Genomic DNA, 21,392 nt, shown 5'->3' on the forward strand with positions numbered 1-21,392 from the left:
ACGCGCAGGCTCAGCGGCCATGGCTCACGGGCCCAGCCGCTCCGCGGCATGTGGGATCTTCCCGGACCGGGGCACGAACCCGTGTCCCCTGCATCGGCAGGTGGACTCTCAACCACTGCACCACCAGGGAAGCCCCACTTTGTCTTTTATATCATCCAAGCAGGTATGGTAAACATGCTCACAAAATTATTTAAGGCTGGATTCGCTATAATCTTAGAAAGAATCTGACCACTGTGCAGTGTGTCATAATTGTTGGCTTTTAATGGGCCATGGACTTAAAATATCAGAAGAAATACTACTAACGTGGGTGCTGATTATGTCTTTCAGGATTAACTTTGGAAACTAAGCTCTTCACGCCTGAGGCGGTGGGGATTTTTGTGTGTGTTTTGGAGCAATAATACGGGCATTATAGCCAGTTAGGCTAATGTCCACTAGCCTGTGACAGTTTTCTGCGTATAACAGAACAAGAACCAGTCCTGTGCTTCACAGGGAGACAAGTGGTTAAGGTTTCCTCTTCTACCATTTTTTAAAGGAGCTATTAGATGGCTGGATTTGTGGGGATGTACCTAAGATCCCCTGGAAATTGTTAGGTGTATGGGAATGCCAGACTCCAGTGTGAGAGGAAGAAGTCTGTAGTCCTCTAAGCAAAGACCAGAACATGGAGTAGGTACTTGACCAATAGCTTCCCCTCTTTCCTTCTCACCTCAGGGCCATGCCTCCAGTAGAGATTCGGAGAAGACCATTCTTCGAAGAGGAAGCTTTCTCCTGAGCACTCTGGAGGGATTTAGAAATGCCTGCAGGTGAGGGGCCCTCTGTGGTCTGATGAGGGAGTAGTATGGAGGGTGGGTGTAGAAAGGAATCGGACAAAGGATGAAGCTCTAGAAGCAACACTTGGTTTCTGATGCTTTGCTGCGTAGTGAGAGGACTTTGGCTGGGATGGAGGCTGGGGATGCGTGTGGGGTATGGAATGGGTATGTGGAGGAGGTTTCTAAAGATTCCCTCCTGGCGAAGTTTTTGTTACTGTGCAATGAGGTTGTATCTCACTCAGGTTTGTTCCTCTTCCCAAGTAACCTAGTGCTATAGGTGTTCACTGAATGCTTGTTGGATTAATTCAGTACACATGAACAAATATTTGTTGTATCTACTGTGTGCCAGGCCTGGTGCTAGACAGTGGGAATAGAAAGGTAAGTCAGATTAGCTCCTACCCACAAGGAGCTCACAGTCTCCTGGGGAAGAGACAGTTTTGTTTATACGTGTGGAATTCATTACGTTGTCACAAACCTGGGGAAGGCATTCCAAGTAGAGAGAGCAGCATATGTAAAGGCAAAGAGATGTGAAACAGCAAACGGCATGGTATATTCAGGGAAATACATGTAGTAGGGTGGATGAGTCATGTGTTATGGGAGAGAGGGTAGGGAGCATGAAGCTGAAGAGGTGACCAAAGACCAGGTTCTCCCTCACTGAGGCGTCTGGAATTTTCTCCAGATCTGCTGGTCGGGATACTTTCCCTGAGCCCTGAGCTCAGGTATCCCTCTAGGAGGATGCTTCTAACCTTTATGTTGCATAGGTAGTTGTAGATATACCCACACATTGATTTCTCAGGTTGGCTGTGGAATTCCAGAGCGAGCCTTCGGCCCAGGAGAATCCATTCACAGCTCCCAGTGCTGAGAAAGAAGACACCTTGGAGGCCTTCTCAGAATTTCTTCTCAGTGCCTGTGACTCCTTGTGTATCCCCATGGTGATGGTGGGTTTTCCTGAGCCTTGGACAGCATGAAGCTTGGGGAGGAGAAGAATGTGAGAGCAAGCCAGGCTGAGAGGCACAAGACAGTGACTCGACTGCTCAACTGGACCTTCTGAGAGTTGTAGCAGCGTTGTTCTTGCAGCCACTTTTCCTTTGGTTTTAAAATCACAGTACAGTGTTTGGTTGTAAATAATAGATTAATAGATGCCTCTTAAAAAGTAGAAAGCAGTAATAATAAAATAATAAATAGGTAATGTTTATGAAGTGATAAATGCCTTATATTCATAATTTAACCCTCCCAGTGACCCTGTGATATAGGTCCTATCATTTCCCCCAATTTAAAGATGAGGTTGTCATTTTTCTATGGTTGTAAAGCAAGTATATGATAGTGCTGAGGTTTGAACCTATGTGTTTTTCTGCTTAGTAAAGAGTAGCAGTCAATGTCTGATCTAGGCTTCACTAAGGAGCACATATGTGAGTTCTGTAAAATGACAGGCGAGAGACCTGAAGAGAGCCCTGGGTTTGAGCTGACTTGAGATGGAGATAGTAGGAAGAGCGGGGTCCAGAGCTGTTGACTGCCCAGATGACCTTGGGTGAGTCTTGTCCTCTTTGAGGTTTGGATATCCTGTGAGCCTGTGAGGAGCCACTGTTAGTTGGGGAAGGACACCTCCAAAATACCCACTGGGAATAGTAGGTGGCAGCAGGGGAGCATCCTCTGGTTCTGACAGGAGAGCCTCTTTTTCTTGAAGAAGCCTCTGAGGCAGCGTGCCAGGGTCTTCAGGTGGGTAGCTCTCAGGAGCCCGGGATTGCAGCCCTGACTGGCTCGCACTAGCAGTAGCTCTTCCCCACCTGCTCTGCCTTCCTCCTAGATTTATGGAGCGTTAGAGCTAGATCTAGAGCTAGATCATAGAATTACTGTATTATTCTTGCTTTCTACTTTTCTGTATTTTACACATTTTCTTTAATGAACTTGTATTACTTTCCTAGTCGAAAAAAACTTGGTTTGAAAACCAAATGAAAAGTATCTGTAAGAACCATGTCCCTGAGGCCCTGCCTATTTACACACAGGGAACTGAAACAGCGAGAAGGGAGGGGGTGACTGACCCAAGGGCACACAGCGACTTCGTACGGAGCTTGAAATAGAACTCAGATTTCTCTACTCTTAATCCAGAGCTCTGTCTACCATATCAGGCTGCCTCATGATTCTGTTCAATGATCACATGAAAAAGAAACGTGAAGGAAGTTTGTAAACTAAATTATTATATGTTAGAAGCATGAGCGTCACTCTGCATTACAGTTTAGAAAGTGCCTTTTACACATGAGATATCATTTGTTTCTGGGAGGTAGGACTTGTTATTTCTGTTTTACTCTTTGGTAGAGGCCCAGAGCGGTAATGAATCTTGAACAGTTTATCAAGTGGCAGAAGATGTAAGCCTTGGATGCAGGCTTGTGACTTCAGGTCCCCTAGTGTTTCTTGTGCCCTTGAAATGGAAGAATTTAGTCTCCCATTGCTAGATGATGCAGTTTTTGCTGATGCTGTTTCTTCTTCAGAGGCTCAGTCCTGGAGGACTGTGCTCTTCCTCTTGGTTCTTTGCAGAGGTACTCGGAACAGGCCACTCATCCAGCCTTGATGGAGGTTTTCCTCTCAGTTCTGCACAGCCTTTTTGTCATCGTCCCCCATATGAAGGAGGAATTCTCCAAGAAGCTTGGTAGGCAGCAGGCAAGTGTGGAAGTTGGGAGGGAGGGAGGCAGGCGCCTTAGGCAGCTGCTCAGGGTGCTTAAAGAGTGCATAACCTGTGGATGGGAGGCTTACGTATTCATTCAGAATCAACATCCACACTCTGCCTAGTGTTGAGTGAAAGGGTATATCATCCATCAATCAAAAGTCCTTAAAGGCAGTTCTCAAATTAATTGACACTTCTCTGAGAATGTCAAGAAGGTTCCAGTTCAGAGCCCACAACAGACCTCCTTCCCCTAATTACTCTCATCCTCCACATTCCCTCAGACCTCACAAGATGTTTAGTGTCTCTGGCTCCTGAGCCCTGAATGACAGAAGTATCCCCAGTCATTGTGACAACTGAAAAATGTCCTGTGTACTTGCAAGTGCCTTATAGAAGAGTGGTAGCACTCTGTGTGAAAGTGCTGTCTAACTATACTGTACTGAAATGCCTTCCTAAAATTGAACCCAAGTGGCTCTTGACTCCTTCAGCCTTCTCCAGGTCTTCTTGCATGTATTTATTTTCTTCCCTCACTAGTCATTTTTTCTCTTCAAAATATAAACCTTCCTTTCCCACGTCTCCAGTTTTCATCCTATAAATACCTCAATTTGCAGAGTAAGCCCAGGAATCAGAGTCAGAGTCTCCTTTATCCTCTTCAGAAAGTGGTAGTGATGGTGAGAATGGGAAGGGGAGATAGCCAAAAGCAGAAAAGGGAGTAGAGAGAATGGTAGTAATAATTAATAACTAATGATAACTAACATAATATTAAACTCTTACTATGTGTTAGATACTGTTCTAAGTGCCTTACATGTATTCATTCATTTAATTCTCAGAAAAACTCTAAGGAGTATGTACTATGATTATCCTCATTCTGCTGATGAGCACTTTGAAACTTAGGTTGGACAACTTGCCCAAGGTCACACAGGAAGTGGTGTGCCCAGGATTCAAACTCAGGGAGTCTAATCTGGCTCTAGAGCCTGCTTTCTTAATCTTTATGCTATGCCTGCCCCTTATCATTATCATTTACTGTCTTTTCTTTTATTCCTGTCACATAGCATGCAGTGGGAAGTCTGCCATGGAGGGGTAGCCAGGGCTCAGTCATGAAGGGCCTTGTTGACCAGGTTGGGAATTTGGACTTTATCTTGGGATCATTGAGTCTTAAAGAAGGAGAGTGACAGGCTCAGATTGCTGTTTCAGAAAGATCCTTCTTGGAACAGTGTGGACCATGCGTTAGAGGGAGGCAAGATTGGAGGCAAGAAGTTCAGCCTCTTGCATTAACTCAGGTTGGTGTTAGGAACTAAGGTAGTATGTGTGTGTTGGTGGGGTGGGCTGTGGTGGAATGATTGGATGTAGGGCATGAGGGAGAGGGAATAGTTTAGGGTAATGCCTTGGCTTCTGGCTGCTGTCTAGGTGGGTGGTGGTGTTTTTTATTGAGAGGAGGCTCCCTAGAGGAGGATCTGGTTTGGGAAGGCAGTAGAGGGTGTGATCAGTTTGGATCAGGGTACCTCTGAGATGCCTGTGAGATGTCCCAGTGGAGCTTTTAGGTAGGTAATTGACTATGTCTGAGGTCATGGGAAACATCTGGTCTTAAATATAGTGTCACTTGAAAGAAAAACGCACAATGTAAGAGTTGTAAGTTAAGTTTTATTTGGGGACCTTGCTGAGGACTATAGCCTGGGAGACAGCCTCTCAGATATCTCTGAGGAACTGCTCCAAAGAGGTAAGCGGGAAGCCACAATATATATGAACTTTTTTGCTTGGAAAACGTGTAGTCAATCATAAAAAGATTACTGCTAGTCACAAAAAACGGACATCTCAAGTTAATGATTTTAGTGCCTTTTTTGTGTATGGGAAGATGCAAGAATCTGGGGTCATTTGAAAATTTCCCTTAGATAGCCATCTTAACTATCTAGGGGCCAGTATATCCAAAGTGCAGAATGTTTCCTGTTTTTCCCCATCCTGACTTCCTCTCAGGGTACACTGTTGGTGGGCTGAGCAACTGCATTGGCTAATGGCTTGATCCTTGTAGAACTGGAATAGCAGGCAGCATTTTTTTCTTTACAATAAATATAGAAGTTTTCATCATCCAACCTTTCAATCATTCAACAAACATTTATTGGGTACCTGCTACATGAAGGGCACTGTCCTAGGGCAGAGGATGTAGCAGTGAACAAAACAGACCCCTGTCCTTGTGGGGCTGGGTCTCTAGTGGGGAACAGGTGAGATTCCTCATGGTGAGTGTGTAAAATGAGATGATCAAAGGACCAAGACAAAATAAAGTACAATATTTAGTGGTCAGGCGGAACAGATTACTCCAAAGTCCACTGGTAAGGAATGGTTGGAGAGGTAGGAAGAAACCCAGAAGGGGATGACATTAGGGAAGCCAAGTGAAGAGAGTTTTGTAGATGAGGGAGTGGTCATGAGTGTCAGAGGCATCCCAGAGGTCAAGTAAGACAAGGACTGAAAAATGTACATTGGACTTGGCATCATGTAGGCTGTTGGTGACCTTGGCCAGAGCAGTTGCTGTGAGTGGTTGGTGTGTAAGCCGGACTGTAGTGAGTTGAAGAGTGAGTGCAAGGTGAGGCAGTAAAGACAAAATAGGCAAATCTTTCCATAAGTTTGGTGTAAGGGGGGAGGTGAGAACTGGGGGTGTAATTGGAAGGGGACATGGAGTTAGGAAGGATTTTAGTACCCCCTAAGACTGGAAACACTTATTTCTGTTAGCAGTGTATACGAAGGAGCAGTAGAGAGATGCAGGGGTACTCAGCAGAGCAAGGTCCTTGGAAAGGAGAGGGGCCAGGATCCAGAGCTGGGGAGTTGAGGGGCATACCTTTTGCAGTTGTCTGTATATTTGATGTGGGATTTTGAGGGAGTTTCTGATTGATGGTCTGGGTCATCCTGGAGAGGTCCCTTGTCGCTGTTCAGAGGTATCTTTGTTCTCTCTAGGAAAAGAACAGAGTACAGGAAACCCTTAGGAAGCTATTCCATGTAGGAAGTGGGAGGAACTTCTAGGAGACGGTAGGAGGCTGTGTGTAAGAGGGGAAAAAGTAGGACCTTTGTGATTAGCACATATGGGTTGTGTAATAAACACCCCTTGCTTATTGACATTGGGCAAATTAATTTTCTTATCTGCAATGTCCTCAACTAGAACATGGTGATAATAATGGGAGTGAAATGAGGCAACATATGTAGATTTCCTGAATGAGTGTACCTCTTAGTCATTGTGACAACTGACATACACTCCTTTCCTTCCCTTCATCTGCTCTTTCTGCTTGCCATACTTCAAGAGCCAAGAGAATCCAGTCTTGGGGTGCTGAATGGGTGCAGCTTCAGAAGTGTAGATCTCCGGCGGGGCAGTGGTGCAGAGCGCAAGGCATGTAGAGAAAGTGTGATTACAGGGAGGTCTATGTAGCCTGAAGCCAGCGAGAACAGGGTCAGGGCCCAAACTGCAAGAGAAAAGAGGGAAGCAGGCACCGCCAGCCAAGAGGGGATAGAGACCTGAAGTCGGGGGTGGAGAAACTCTGGATCCCTGAGAGTCTGTACCACGAGGAACCCTTCCATCAGGCAAACTGGGCGTTCCCCTGCTGACGGAGCCATGGGTTAAACTGCTGTCCTGGAAAGTTACTATGAAACTGAGGGATTAATTCCCTACCAGGAGCCCTGCAATAGAATAAGATTATCCCCAGCCCTGGAGCTGGTATAGTGGGAGCTCTTGTCAAGAATACTGCTTTTACAGGGACCAAGGATGACAGGACAGAGGTCAGTTTTGACAGAGAGCTGCATGGCAGGGCGGGGTGGGAGCGGGGCAACTAGGAGAGTGAGGCAGTGCAGGGGCCTGGGCCAGGGTCACCAGCTAATGCAGACTGTTCATCAGAAAGGAAGATGAACTTTTATTCAGTACCTACTCTGAGCTAAGTATTTGTTAGATCTACTATATTCATTTATTTTACTTAGTTTCACAACAACGTTCGAGGTATAGATATCAAAACTGAGTCTCAGAGAAGTTAAATAAGTGTTCCAGAGCCACATTTCTAGATAGTGATGGAGCAAATTTCAAACCCGGGTCTGTGTGGCTCCAGAACTAGTACCACCCAGACTTGGGAGTCTCTGTAAAAAGTCTACTTTAAATTGCTCTCTGCTTTCTTCTCAATTCTCCCAAGCTGCCTCATCCTTCATACAACTGACCCTGGAACTGAAGGCCAGGTTCTGCAGCGGCCTGAGGTATGTATGGTCCCAAGGGGACAAGTGTCCTTGACTGGACAAGTGGAAATTTCTGATTAGTGTGGTTTAGTCATAGGACCTTGGGGGGGATTGACACAGTGTGGGAATTGCTCAGCAGCTGATGGTACGAGCTGGATGGGCTCCTGTAGCTTTTACTTGTCTGGTTCTGATACGACTTTCATTCCATGTGATACTTGGATGGGCACCTGTAACATCAAAACTGGAAGGGCTCTTAGAGATCATTTGTCTAACCCCTCATTTTACAAACAAGGAAACCAAGGCCCTCACAGGGTAATCGATGCTGGGTCCATCAAGAGAGAGTCGTGTTGTAGTTGCTGCCAGCCCAGCAATTCCAGAGGAGAGACTCTTTTGTTCAAAGTAGAGAGGTTGCTGCCTCAGTCTGTCTCTTTAGGCTTCTAGGACAGCATTCCGTGCCTTCCCATTTTTGATTTGCCACCTGTCTGCATTTACTCAGCAGATTCCACTTGTTACTGCCTGCAGTCCTCAGGGTGACCTCAGTGCAGCGTCTAGCTCTCCTTCCATATCTCCGAATACAACACCAACATTCAGGAGGGAATACAGGGATCCACCTGGATTCAGAGTCACAATTTTAGATGTTTTTTGTAGTTCTTCTCAGCTACCCATTTTGGATTCAACAGCTTCCTCTTTTTCTAGTACTCCTCAGCCCTTTCCTGACCCAAGAGGACTTTTTTGTTTCTATGTTTTATTTTATTTTATTTTTTTAATAAATTTATTTATTTTATTTTTGGCTGCGTTGGGTCTTTGTTGCTGCATGCGGGCTTTCTCTAGTTGCGGCGAGTGGGGGCTACTCTTCACTGCGGTGCGCGGGTTTCTCATGCAGTGGCTTCTCTTGTGGTGGAGCACGGGCTCTAGGTGTGTGGGCTTCACTAGTTGTGGCGCACAGGCTTAGTTGTTCCATGGCATGTGCGATCTTCCTGGACCAGGACTCAAACCTGTGTCCCCTGCATTGGCAGGCGGATTCTTAAACACTGTGCCACCAGGGAAGCCCTATACGTTTTATTAAATTGGAGCTTAGTAGTCCTCCTTGATTTATTTTTTTCAGGAAATTTTTAGTGAATGCCTATATGGGCCAAGTGCCTAAGTTACATCTGTGGGCAGCAGGTTCCATATTTACTTTTCACAGCTACCTCCAGACCTTCTCTACCAGGGCCATGGTTAGAACTTCATTGGGCTCTGGCACAAAGCAGTGGTGCCCCAGTACATGGCAGGGATAATGCTGTCCCAGCCAAAGTAGCAATGTACTCTCTTGTTCTGTCTTCCTCTTCTCCCACTAAGTCACTCAGCCCTAAACCAGGTGTGTTCCAGTTTCCTCTACTACATGTGCATCAACCTCCTCTCAGCTCCAGAGAAGACAGGACCACCTTCCCAAGAAGGTAAGATGCTGTAGTTTGACCATTCATGAGGTCTGTGGTGGTCTTTTAGAGTCTGGATGCCTTGCTGATTGGCTGGGTAGTGAGTCAGTACAGTAATAAGAAACCTTTGCTTGAAGCTACCCAGAGGAACCATGGAATCATGGAATGATGGAACTGTAGGCTGCTTCCTAGGGAGGTGAGATAATAAATAAATCAGAAAACAGTGGACTCCAAGCCTCTGGGACCTTTAGACCTTAAGGGTTGAGAAGGACTCTAAAGCTCAACAAGTCCAGTTCCTCCCCGTGACCAACTTCTCTGCATTGTCCCTCACACCAGGCCTCTTGCTCTCTGCCTGTTACCCCCAGATACCTTTGCTCAAAATATCTTTTTTTTTTAAACCTAATATGAGATTTTCCTAGTCTATGATTTCATGCAGAAGTGTATTTGTTGTAGAAATGGGGACATGGCGAGTACTCTAATGTTAAAGTTAGAAGGTACTTTATTTATTTATTTTTGCTGTGTTGGGTCTTCGTTTCTGTGCGAGGGCTTTCTCTAGTTGTGGCAAGCGGGGCCACTCTTCATTGCGGTGCGCGGGCCTCTCACTATCGCGGCCTCTCTTGTTGTGGAGCACAGGCTCCAGACGCGCAGGCTCAGTAGTTGTGGCTCACGGGCCTAGTTGCTCCGCGGCATGTGGGATCTTCCCAGACCAGGGCTCGAACCCGTGTCCCCTGCATTAGCAGGCAGATGCTCAACCACTGCGCCACCAGGGAAGCCCTGCTCAAAATATCTTGAACAGCCTGTTTCATTTCTTCATTCCTTCATTCAAGAAATATTTCTTGAGCATCTACTATGTGCCAGACTCTATTCAAGGAGCTGGTAATAGGGAAACAAAGTCCTGTTCCAATGGAGTGGGAGAGGCAGACAATACACACATAGATATAATGTCAGGGGTGGATGAGTGCTATGAAAAAAAATAAAGCTAGGTGAAGGGATGGGGGTGATGGAAGGAGGAGGTACACGTTAGGGTTTTCATGAGGAGGTGGCATGTTGGTGGAGGTCTGAGTGAGGTCAAGGAGTCCCATGCACCATCTAGGCAGGGGGAGCAGCAGATGCAGGGCTGAGAGCTGGAGGTTTTCCCTTTTGCTGAGTATTAGTTGAGCTTCTGCAGCATGTCAGGGAGGCCTAAGTGCAGCTGCAGATACTGTGATAATTACGATACGTTCTCTGCCCTAAGGAGTTCCTCTATCCTAGACCTCTCCCTCTTGCTATAACATAAAACAGTTTAATCATTGTTTTATTCATTCATTCAACAAATACCGTGCCTTCTTTGTGGGTGACATTTGCTGCTGGCTGTGTTTCCTCTTTTTACATTTATGAAGATGTTGTCTTCTCCCTACAGACTTCCCAAACTGCTCTTTTTCCTTTGTCTTTCTCAGACACTGTGCTGAGAGAGACAGCAGCACAGGTGAGCATTTTCATTCCTTCCAACATGGCTTGGCTTCTAGTTCTCTCACTGTACCAGCCACTCCTCTCTGCTCGGTGTCCAGCTCTCTGCCTCCTATTCAGGTGTGGTCTGGCCTGCACAGAGAATGACATGATGACTTCCACCATGGTGGCAGCCGCATCACAACAGCCTCTAGTGTTCACCAGCACCAGCCCCTGCTGCAGGCAGCTCCCTCTCTTGTTGGAATAGGAGGGGCCCCACTGTCTGCCCCCTCAGACCCTGAGATCTTGTCATATCTCAGAGCACCAGGAAGAGCAGCCAACCTTACTTACATGCAGACTGCTTCTTTCTTTTATATATGGATGTGCGAGGCTCAAGGATATTAGTTTTGTTATTATCACAGTGGTCATAGTGTGCTTTGGTAGAAAAGGCCCTAAGCTTAGAATTAGGAAACCTGACCTGACTCTGCTAGCACATCGCAGTGGGACATTCTCCATGTCACCTTCCACTTGCCTGTAGGCCCACTGCACTGGCAGGATGGACCCTTTCATTTGACCTCTAACTTGGCCCCCTGCTTGCAGTCTCTCATCCTCCAACCAGTCTTCACCGACTGCTAGACAATCTATCCTTAACATCTCAACTACCCTGGCCTTCAGCCATTGTCTCCAAACATCAGTCTGTGGGGCATTGTCCGACAGTGATGGAGTTTTCTCTGGTCTATGGTGAAATTTGGAAAATAAGGGTAATGTAGTGAATTTTCCATAAAGGTGACTTTATTCAAAATTTAAGCTCTGAGGTCCTTTTCTTTCATATTCTTTTGGTAATCAAATGTTCTTTCTTTTAAGAAACAGAAGTTTCATAAGAAATTTAGGAATCTGTGCTCAGGATAAAATCCATATTCTCTACTCATCATTCAAGGTCTTTCACAGTCTAGCTACAAATTACATCACACAGTCCCAAACCCCTGACACTCCACATCTATTCACTGAGGGGCCAGTCACACTGAACTCCTTCCTGCCCCTTATACATGACTTCCTCTTATGCCTCCAGGCTGCTGAACTCCTTGCTTCCTGGCTCAGGGAGTCTCTTCCCTCCTTTCTCTGCCTGTTTTCTCTTCACCCTCCACAGTTTCCTCCTCTTTGAGCTTGCCCTCCCCGTCACAGGTGGCGTGAGTCACTCTCTCTTCCACGCTTGAACATGGCACTGATCACATGTCCTGTAATTATCTGTCTCATTATCTGTTTTTTCCCACCAGCTGCCAGCTACTGGAGGTAGGGCCCATGTCTCACAGCCTGGCCTAGAGTAGCCAATCAGTGGACATTGTCAAGTGAATGAATGTATCTATGTCCTTCCACATGCTACCTTTAGTCTCTCCTGGTAGAGAGGAAGAAGAGACTGATTTCCTTTTATCTGGCGTGTATCCTTGCTGCCCTGTGCAGTACTCTGTATGTAGTAGACACCCATGTGCTCATTACCTGCCCTCCTGTGTCCTTTGTGTGATTTTTCTCCTGCTTGTTCTCTCCCCAGAACTATCTGCAGTGTCTGAGCTTCTGCAGCATGGGCTGCCCCAGATAAGCAGCAGGAGCCCTGAAAGCCTTGCTTTCCTGTCGGATCGCCAGTACGTGGAGGGAGCCACTCGCCAGAGACAGTACTGCATCCTGCTCCTCTTCTACCTGGCCTACATTCACGAGGACAGGTCAGTGCTCAGAGCTGGTGGCTGACAGTTGGTTCTGGAACCTACATCTTTAGCCAAGTTCAGTTCAATAAATGTTTACAGAGGCATCCTCTCCAAGCCTGGTGCTGGGCACTAGGGACCCAGAGATAAGTGAGAAATGGCTTATATTCCTCAGGGGCTCACATGTTGGAGAGGGGGTTAAGACAGGTGGGTAGTCTGTCTAGAGACAGAGGCCTAGAATGCTAATGAGAGTTCCTTGATATCCCTGAGGGTGTTGTTCACGCACCAAAAAAAAAATGTCAGTGCCTTACTTTGGTTTTAAGAATCACTATACAATTTTTTAAAATTTAAAATCAAAAGACTATTTTCTGTTAAGCTTTTAAAAAATAATTTATTGAGGTAAAATTTACATTATTAAATTAACTGTTTTAAAGCGAATTTAGTGGCATTTAATACATTCACAGTGCTGTGCAACCACCATCTCTATCTAGTTCCAAAATATTTCCATCACTCCAAAGTAAAACCTCTTATCCATTAAGCAGTCACTACCCATTCCTTTTTCTGCTCAGCTCCTGGCAACCAACAGTCTGTGTTCTGTCTCTATGGATTTATCTATTCTGAACATTTCCTATAGATGTGGTCATACAGTATGTGACCTTTTGCACCTGGCTTCTTCCACTTAGCACAGTGTTTTCAAGATTCATCCAGTGAGCATAATGTTTGTAGCATGCATTGGTACTTTATTCTTTTTTTTTTTTTTGGCTGAATAATGTACTGTTGTATATATACACCACAATTTGTTTATTCCTTCATCCATGGCTGGACATTTGGGCTGTTTCCACCTTTTGGCTATTGTGAATAGTAATGCTGTGAATATGTGTATACATGTATTTGTTTGAGTACTTGTTTTTCTCTTCCTTTTCTGTATATACTAGGTGTAGAATTGAGGAGTCATATGGCAATACAATGTTTAACATTTTGAGGAACTTCCAAATTGTTTCCCAGAGTAGCTGCAATCCTACCAGCAATATTTGAGGGTTCCAGTTTCTCCATATCCTTGTTAACACTTGTTGTCCATCTTTTTGATTATAGCCAGCCTAGCGGTTATGAAGTAGCTTTTGCATTCTGGTTTTGAATAGCATTTCCCTAATGACTAATGATTTTGAACATCTTTTCATGTGCTTCTTGGCCATTTGCACGCCTTCTTTGGAGAAATTCAGATCTTTGACCCATTTTTTTAACTGAGTTGTAAGAGTTCTTTATATGTTCTAGATACAAGTCCCTTATTAGATATATGATTTGCAATTTTTTTCTCCCGTTCTGTTAGTTGTCTTTTAACTTTCTTGATGGTATCCTTTGAAGCACAGAGTTTTAAATTTTTATTAAATCTAATTTTAAAAATTTGGGGGGGGATGAAATATGTCTGTTTTTTCTGTTGTCATTTATGCTTTTGGTGTTGATTCTAAGAAACCATTTTCTAACCCAAAGTCATGAAGATTTACTCCTATATTTTCTTCTATAGTTATTTTCTTTCACAATTTTAGCTCTTACATATAGGTTTATGATCCATTTTGAGTTAACTTTTATGATGGTGTGAGGTAGGGGTCCAACTTCTTTTTTTTTTTTTTCTGTGGTACGCGGGCCTCTCACTGCTGTGGCCTCTCCCGTTGCGGAGCACAGGCTCCAGACGCACAGGCTCAGTGGCCATGGCTCACGGGCCCAGCCTCTCCGCGGCATGTGGGATCTTCCTGGACCGGGACACGAACCTGTGTCCTCTGCATCGACAGGCGGACTCTCAACCACTGCACCACCAGGGAAGCCCCCAACTTCTTTTTTATAATGTGGCTTATACAGATGTTCCAGCGCCACTTGTTGAAAAGATTATTTTTCCCCCTTTGAATTGTCTTGACACCCTCATTGAACATCACTTGACCCATGTGATAGTTTAAAAGTTTTTTTCTGGACTTCCCTGGTAGCACAGTGGTTAAGAACCTGCCTGCCAATGCAGGGGACACAGGTTTGAGCCCTGGACCGGAGAGCAACTAAGCCCATGCGCCACAACTACTGAGTCTGCGCTCTAGAGCCCATGAACCACAACTACTGAGCCTGTGCGCCACAACTACTGAAGCCCGCGCGCCTAGAGCCCCTGCTCCGCAACAAGAGAAGCCACCTCAATGAGAAGCCCATGCACCACGACGAAGAGTAGCCCCTACTCTCCACAACTAGAGAAAGCCCCTGCACAGCAACGAAGACCCAATGCAGCCAAAAATAAATAAATTTATATATATATATATAAAGTTTTTTTCTTATTTTAAAACTCATGCTTATTGTAAAAACTCAAGAAAAATGATTGGCTATAACGTTAAAATACTTCCCCATACATCTGCCAGAGTTAACTACTATTAGGTACCCTCCATGAACTCTTCTGTGTGTTAAAAAACACGAATATAGGGACTTCCCTGGTGGCATATGGTAAGAATCCACCTGCCAGTGTGGGGGACGCAGGTTCAAGCCACGGTCCGGGAACATCCCTCGTGCTGCGGAGCAACCGAGCCCGTGTGCCACAGCTACCAAGCCTGCGCTCTGGAGCCCGCGAGCCACAACTACTGAAGTCCGCACGCCTAGAGCTTGTGCCCTGCAACAAGAGAAGCCACTGCAATGAGAAGCCTGTGCATCGCAATGAAGAGTAGCCCCCGCTCGCCACAACTAGAGCATGCAACGAAGACCCAACAGAGCCAAAAATAATAATAAAACAAAACAAAACAAAAAACACACAAATATACTTTTTTTTTAATATACAGAATGGGATATAATACAAGGTCTTCAACTTGCTTTTTAACTTAACAGTATATCTTGGACATCTTTCCATGCTACTACATGTATTAATAGGTCTACCTTATTCTTTTGGTAGCATAATATTTATATTATGGCTATTATCCATTTTCTTTTTAGTTTTTAAATAAACATTTTATTTTGGAGTAATTTTAGATTTACAGAAAAGTTACTCTTCACCCATTTTCTCCTAATACATAACTGTGGTACCTTTAGCCAACTAAGACAGTAACATTGGCACATTACTATTTTTTCCAATTTTTTAAATTGTAAAATACACAAACATAAAATTTACCATCTTAACTATTTTTACTGTACAGTTCAGTAGTATTAAATACATTCATAATATTGTGCTACCATTACCACTGTCTGTCTCCAGCACTCTTCATTTTGCAAAACTGAGACTCTATACCCATTAAACAGTAAGTCCATTCCCCCCTGCCCCCAGCCCCTGCAACCACCATTTTACTTTCTGTTCCTATGATTTTGACTATGCTAAGTACTAATTATAGTGGAATCATACAGTATGTGTCTTTTTGTGACTGGCTTATTTCACTTAGCATAATGTCTTAAGGTTCATCCAAGCTGTAGCATATGTCATAACTTCCCTCCTTTTTTGCACCGAATAATATTCCATTGTACATGTATATACCACATTTTGCTTATCCATTCATCTGTCGATAGAGACTTGGGTTGCTTCCTTTTATTATATATTGTCAATAATGCTGCTGTGAACATAGGTATACAAATATCTCCCTTTGAGTTCCTGCCTTCGATTATTTTGAGTATATACCTACAAGTGGAATTGCTAGATCATCTGGTCGTTCTATTTTTAATTTTTTGAGGAGATGTCATACTGTTTTCCACAGTGGCTATACCATTTTACAGTCCCACCAGCAGTGCACAAGGGTTCCAATTTCTCCACATCCTCTCCAATACTTATTTTTGTTTTTGTTTTGATAGTAGCCATCCTAATGGATATGAGGTTGTTATCTCATAGTTTTGATTTGTGTTTCCCTAATGATTAGTGATGTTGAGCATCTTTTCATGTGCTTATTGGCCATTTGTATATCTTCTTTGGAGAAATGTCTATTCAAATCTTTTCTCCATTTTTTAATCAGATTGTTTCAACTTTTTTGTTGTTGAGTTTTAGGAGTTCTCTATGTATTCTGGATATTAATTCCTTATTAGATATATGATTTACAAATAATTTCTCCCATTCTGTGGGTTGCCTTTTTACTCTGTTGGTAGTCTTTTTTTTTTTTTTTGCGGTACGCAGGCCTCTCACTGTTGTGGCCTCTACCGTTGTGGAGCACAGGCTCCGGACGCGCAGGCGCAGCGGCCATGGCTCACGGGCCCAGCCGCTTCGCTGCATGTGGGGTCTTCCCGGACCGGGGCATGAACCTGTGTCCTCTGCGTCGGCAGGCGGACTCTCAACCATTGCGCCACCAGGGAAGCCCTTTTGGTAGTCTTTTGATGCACAAAATTTTTAAACTTTCATAAAGTCCAGTTTGTTTATTTTTTCTTTTATTGTCTATGCCGTTGTTATCATAACCAAGAATTCATTGCCAAATTCAATGTCAAGAAAGTTTTGCCTTATGTTTTTTTCTAAAAATTTTATAGTTTTAGGTCTTAAGTGTGGATCCATTTGGGGTTAATTTTTTTTTAATATCGTGTTAGGTAAGAGTCTAACTTCATTCTGTTGCTTGTGGAAATCTGGTTTTCCCAGCACCATTTGTTGAAAAGACTGTCCTTTCCCCATTGAATGGTCTTGGCACCCTTGTTGAAAATCATTTGATGATATATGTGAAGGTACAATACTATTAACTAAGCTTTATTCAGATTTCACCAATTCTTCCTCTATCGTTCCTTTTCTGTTCTAGGACACAATCCAGGATACTGCATTGCATTTACTATTACCTATTTAAAAATGTTTAATTTTGAGGGGTCTTAATCTGATAGGTGAGACATAGGGTAGAAAATTTAAAAGATATAAGAGGGTATATAGTGAAGTCAGTTTCCTCCTCATCCCCATCTCCCTTGCATGTACAAGTATAGACGTCTCCCTCCCCCAGAAAGTAGCCCATTGAACACAGAAATGTTTAATGATAACTACGAGAAGGGTGGACTGGCTGCCAAAGCAGGGCCTCCTGAACCCCTGAAGCAACATCCTTCTCTTTAACACTGCCGGTCCAGCTGCCTGATGCTTTACCTTCTAGGTGTGAGTGAGGAGTCTCTGGCCTCTAATAGAGCCTTGCACAAAGCACAGAACTATGTGCTATGCATGTGTGACGATGCTTTGTTAAATATATACAACACACTCTTTGTGCAAGGTGTCATTAGAATGTGGACATGCTGGGACAGAAGGACAGTGGCTGAGGGAGGACGTGGCGGGGCAGGACAGCCATCTCTGCCTTTTTCACTCAGACTCTCCTTGGTTGACAGGTTTGTCTCAGAGGCAGAGTTATTCATGGCTGTGCGAAGCTTCCTCCTGTCTCTGCAGGACCAGGGTGAATGCCCTCCACTGGTGGTCTTCAGAGCTTCCATCTATCTACTTGCAGTCTGCCAGGACAAAGACGGTGCGCTAGATGAGGTATGGACCAAAGTGCCTGGGGCTTTTCTTCCTCCTCTTGCACCTCTTCACATCATGGTTCCTTGGGAGACTATGATGATGTATATATAGAGAAGGTGGGTGGCAGAGAGAGAGAGTGTGTGTTGGGGGGGTGGGGGAAGATAGAGTGCTGATATATACATAGCCCTGTAACTTAGCCAATTCTCTCAACAGTACTGGGAGGCAGAGATTATTTCCATTTTATAGATAAGAAAATCAAGACTTAGGTTACAGTATTGATAACTTTTGCTAGGTCACACAGTTAATTGATGGCGTGACCAGGACTCCAGCTCAGACTTGACCAACTCCCAAAGCTCTTTTCTTAGTACCACCTCTGGTTTATGCAGGAGGAAAGAGGTGTGAGGTGTCTCCAGGTAGCAGTTTATCAAACAAAGTGTGTTGCCGGCACCCAGATCATTGTTAACCAGGCTGGTCTTGGATTGCTTTGAAGGTGGTTATACGTTACAAGTTTTCTCTCTCTAGCTTCTTTATAAACTCTCAGGGGTGGAGGACTATGTCTGATTCATCACTGGATCTGTCACCTTTTCCACTGAAAATTGCTTTTATTCCTTAGATGTGGACTCTTCAGCCTCAAATTAAGGACTCTCTTCCTTCACTGACTATTAATTTTGCCTTTTTAAAAAAATTACTATTGGGGCAAATGTGACATGAGCAGACCTGGTTTAATTTGAATGGAATCAGGAAGGTATAGTAGAAGTGCAAGTGTTCTCAACTAAGACAGATGTAGGTATATAATGTCCCATTGTCTCTCTTTTTGTGGTATTAGCAGCCATTGGTGATCATTCCCTAGATCCTTTAATTCGTTAGGGATTGCAAAATATAATATCATAATTCTGTCATTCTCTCTTTGTTTATTAACTGGACTATTTGTATAAAAAGAAACTTCTCTCACCAACTATTCAGTTACTCTGAATGGTAGATTGTATAGGAAGCATAGAGTGAATGTTTGATTCTTTCCCTTTAATTACCAGTTTTCAAAAAAAATGAGTTGGTTGCCTAGCACTCTCTAAAAGTGACCAAAGAGATTTTTTTAGTATCATTATGAGCTCATCGATTTAAAAATATTTGATGGTTTCAATCCACTATATTATCCTTTTGAGGATCAAACCGTCCTATCTTTGGCCAGTGGGAGACTATTCAAGGTTGCTCCTAAGCCCTTTTGACACAACCTTAGTGATCTTTGACACAGAGTTTGAGTTTTCTTTTCTTTTTTTAAAAATAAATTTATTTATTTATTAATTTTTTATTTTTGGCTGCTGCACGTGGACTTTCTCTAGTTGCTGCAAGCAGGGGCTACTCTTTATTGTGGTGCATGGGCTTCTCTTTGTGGTGCTTCTCTTGCTGCTGAGCATGGCCTCTAGGTGCGCTGGCTTCAGTAGTTGTGGCACGTGGGCTCTGGAGTGCAGACTCAGTAGTTGTGGTGCACAGGCTTAGTTGCTCCATGGCATGTGGGATCTTCCCGGAACAGGGCTCGAACCCGTGTCCCCTGCATTGGCAGGCAGATTCTTAACCACTGCACCACCAGGGAAGCCTGAGTTTGAGTTTTCTAGTATCACAAGATGCTTCAGGCATTCCTGCTCTCCCATCCTGTTTTGATCCTACCCAGTTAGGCTTTCACTCTTACCATATCCCTGAAAATGCACGTGTCAAAGTCACCAATAACAGATACATGGCTAAAGCCAATAGTCAGTATTTTAGTCATCATCTTGCTTGACCTATCAACAACATCCCTTTTCTTTGAAACACTGCTTTTCCTTGGCATCTAGAATACCGGGTATTCCTAGTTTTCCTCCTACTTCTGTGGCAGTTATGTCTCAGTGTCTTTTGCTGATTCTCTTTTATCGCCTTGACCTCTAAATGTTGTAGTACCTCAGGGCTCAGTCTGTGACTGCTTTTCTTTTTTCTCTGAATTTACTGCTTTGATGATCTCATACAGTCTCATGGTTTAATTCATGGCTGGATTAAACAAGATCACTCTGGCCACTAGGACAATATAACAGAGGAGTACAAGGGTGAGGATGCAGAAACCAGTTAGGAGGCTACAGCAATAATGTAGGCAAGAGATAGTGGAGTAGGTGGTGAAAATTGTCAGCTTCTGGATATATTTTGAAGTTGGTGCCATAGGATCTCTTGATGGACCAGTGTGAAGTATGAGAATAAGAGAAAATAAAAGGATGTTTTCAAAGATTTTGGTTCTCATGAGGGTCAAAGAATTGTTGGACTGAAATACTAGAGGGAGTGAGCTGGAAAGATAGGAGGGGTGGTGGTAAAATGGGATGCTTGAAATTGGGATTATTTGAGAGGGTGCAGTTCTTCGTAATGACAAGGTCTAGATACATGACCATGGGAATGAATGGCTGAGGCAGGTAGAGGAGATTAGAAGGAGGAAGTAAGAGAATTTAGAGGCCAAGGTTTTCGAACTAGGGAAGTGGGAGTGAAAATAGCCTCCCTTGAGAGACTGTAGGCAAAAGAGGTTTTTGGCAGAGAATCAAAGCAGCAAGGTGAAGGGAATATTCAAAGAGGTACAGGACATAGGGAATTTGCTGATAACTGTGAGTGAGTTCTAGAGGGCACGTGGAAGGGTTGTGGAGCTGTGTAAGAGTGGGAGATGGGATTTAAAGAGGGCATGTCCTGAGCCATATGGGGGTGACCTGAAATTTCTGGGCTTTCTGAGGTGACTGACGTAAACGGGGGAAAAGGACACAATAGGAATAGTCCTGATGGCTTCAAGACTAATAATCGTGGCAAGATTGGTTCTTGGGGGCCCTCTCTTCGCATCTACCAGTGGGTGTGGAGACTTAGAAGATAGTTTATGGAGGAGCTCCAGATTTCCCCTCTTAGGTGTGAATCCATAAATGATGTATAACATTGTTTTGCATTTTAAAAATTCTTATATAAATATATAAATGGCAATATACAGTCACAACTTGTTTTTTTTTACTTTGTTTTTCTATTTTTATTTATCCAGGTTTTTTTAAAAAATTGTGGTAAAATAAACAAACATAAAATTTACTATCTTAACCATTTTTAGTGTACAGTAATGGTATTGTGTACATTAATATTGTTGTGCAACCATCTCACCACCATCTATCTCCAGAAATCTTTTCATCTTGCAAAACTGAAACTCTGTACCCATTAAACAATAACTCCCCTATGTGCATTGACCACTTATCATGTGCCAGGTGCCAGGTGCCATGTGGGTCCCTGTCAGGGTTGAGGTGAATCAAACAAACTCCCTGCCCTCAGGGAGCACCAGTTTGGCAAGAGAGACAAAAAGATCTCCTACAAGGCAGGGAACAGCTGCAGTGCTTCCTGGAGCTGGAGGACCATTGAGAGCTACGAAAGCACGAGGGGCAAGAGGTTGTGTCCGATTGTGGCATCAGAGAGGCTTCGTGGAAGAGATGGAGGTAGTGAAGGGAGAACTTTCAGGCTGAGCGTAGAGTAAGATTTAAGATACAGAAGTGGAGAGTTACCCAGTCTATCCATTCAAGGAAGGAAGCCTAGTTTAGTGTGGCTTGGCTAGGTCATGTGGGAGAAGGAGTGGGAAGAAGCTGGGAGGTAGACCTAAGTCTTTAATAACATGCTCGAAAAGGAAATTAAGAAGATAATTCCATTTACAGTAGCATTAAGAAATTAAATTAAATATATAGGAATAAATTTAACAAAAGAAGTGCAAGGACTTGATCACTGAAACTCACAAAACATTATTGAAAGAATTTAAAGAATACATAACTA

The 21,392-nt window shown here is 43.8% G+C and overlaps 1 protein-coding gene across 1 annotated transcript in view; it reads left to right on the forward strand.

The window, feature by feature from the left end:
- MEI1 (meiotic double-stranded break formation protein 1) overlaps nt 1-21,392 on the forward strand; it is a gene marked incomplete at both ends in the record, with an annotated part of 67,803 nt that overhangs the window by 17,591 nt on the left and 28,820 nt on the right. Inside the window, 7 exons of the mRNA XM_082851030.1 lie at nt 709-800; nt 1,603-1,744; nt 3,339-3,450; nt 7,620-7,680; nt 8,998-9,095; nt 12,046-12,214; nt 17,471-17,618. Of these exons, the coding sequence (XP_082707156.1) occupies nt 709-800; nt 1,603-1,744; nt 3,339-3,450; nt 7,620-7,680; nt 8,998-9,095; nt 12,046-12,214; nt 17,471-17,618 (822 nt within the window). The remainder of the gene's footprint in view (nt 1-708; nt 801-1,602; nt 1,745-3,338; nt 3,451-7,619; nt 7,681-8,997; nt 9,096-12,045; nt 12,215-17,470; nt 17,619-21,392) is intronic.

Source organism: Leucopleurus acutus, assembly GCF_964270905.1.
Source record: "Leucopleurus acutus genome assembly, chromosome: 11".
Classification (NCBI taxonomy): domain Eukaryota; kingdom Metazoa; phylum Chordata; class Mammalia; order Artiodactyla; family Delphinidae; genus Leucopleurus; species Leucopleurus acutus.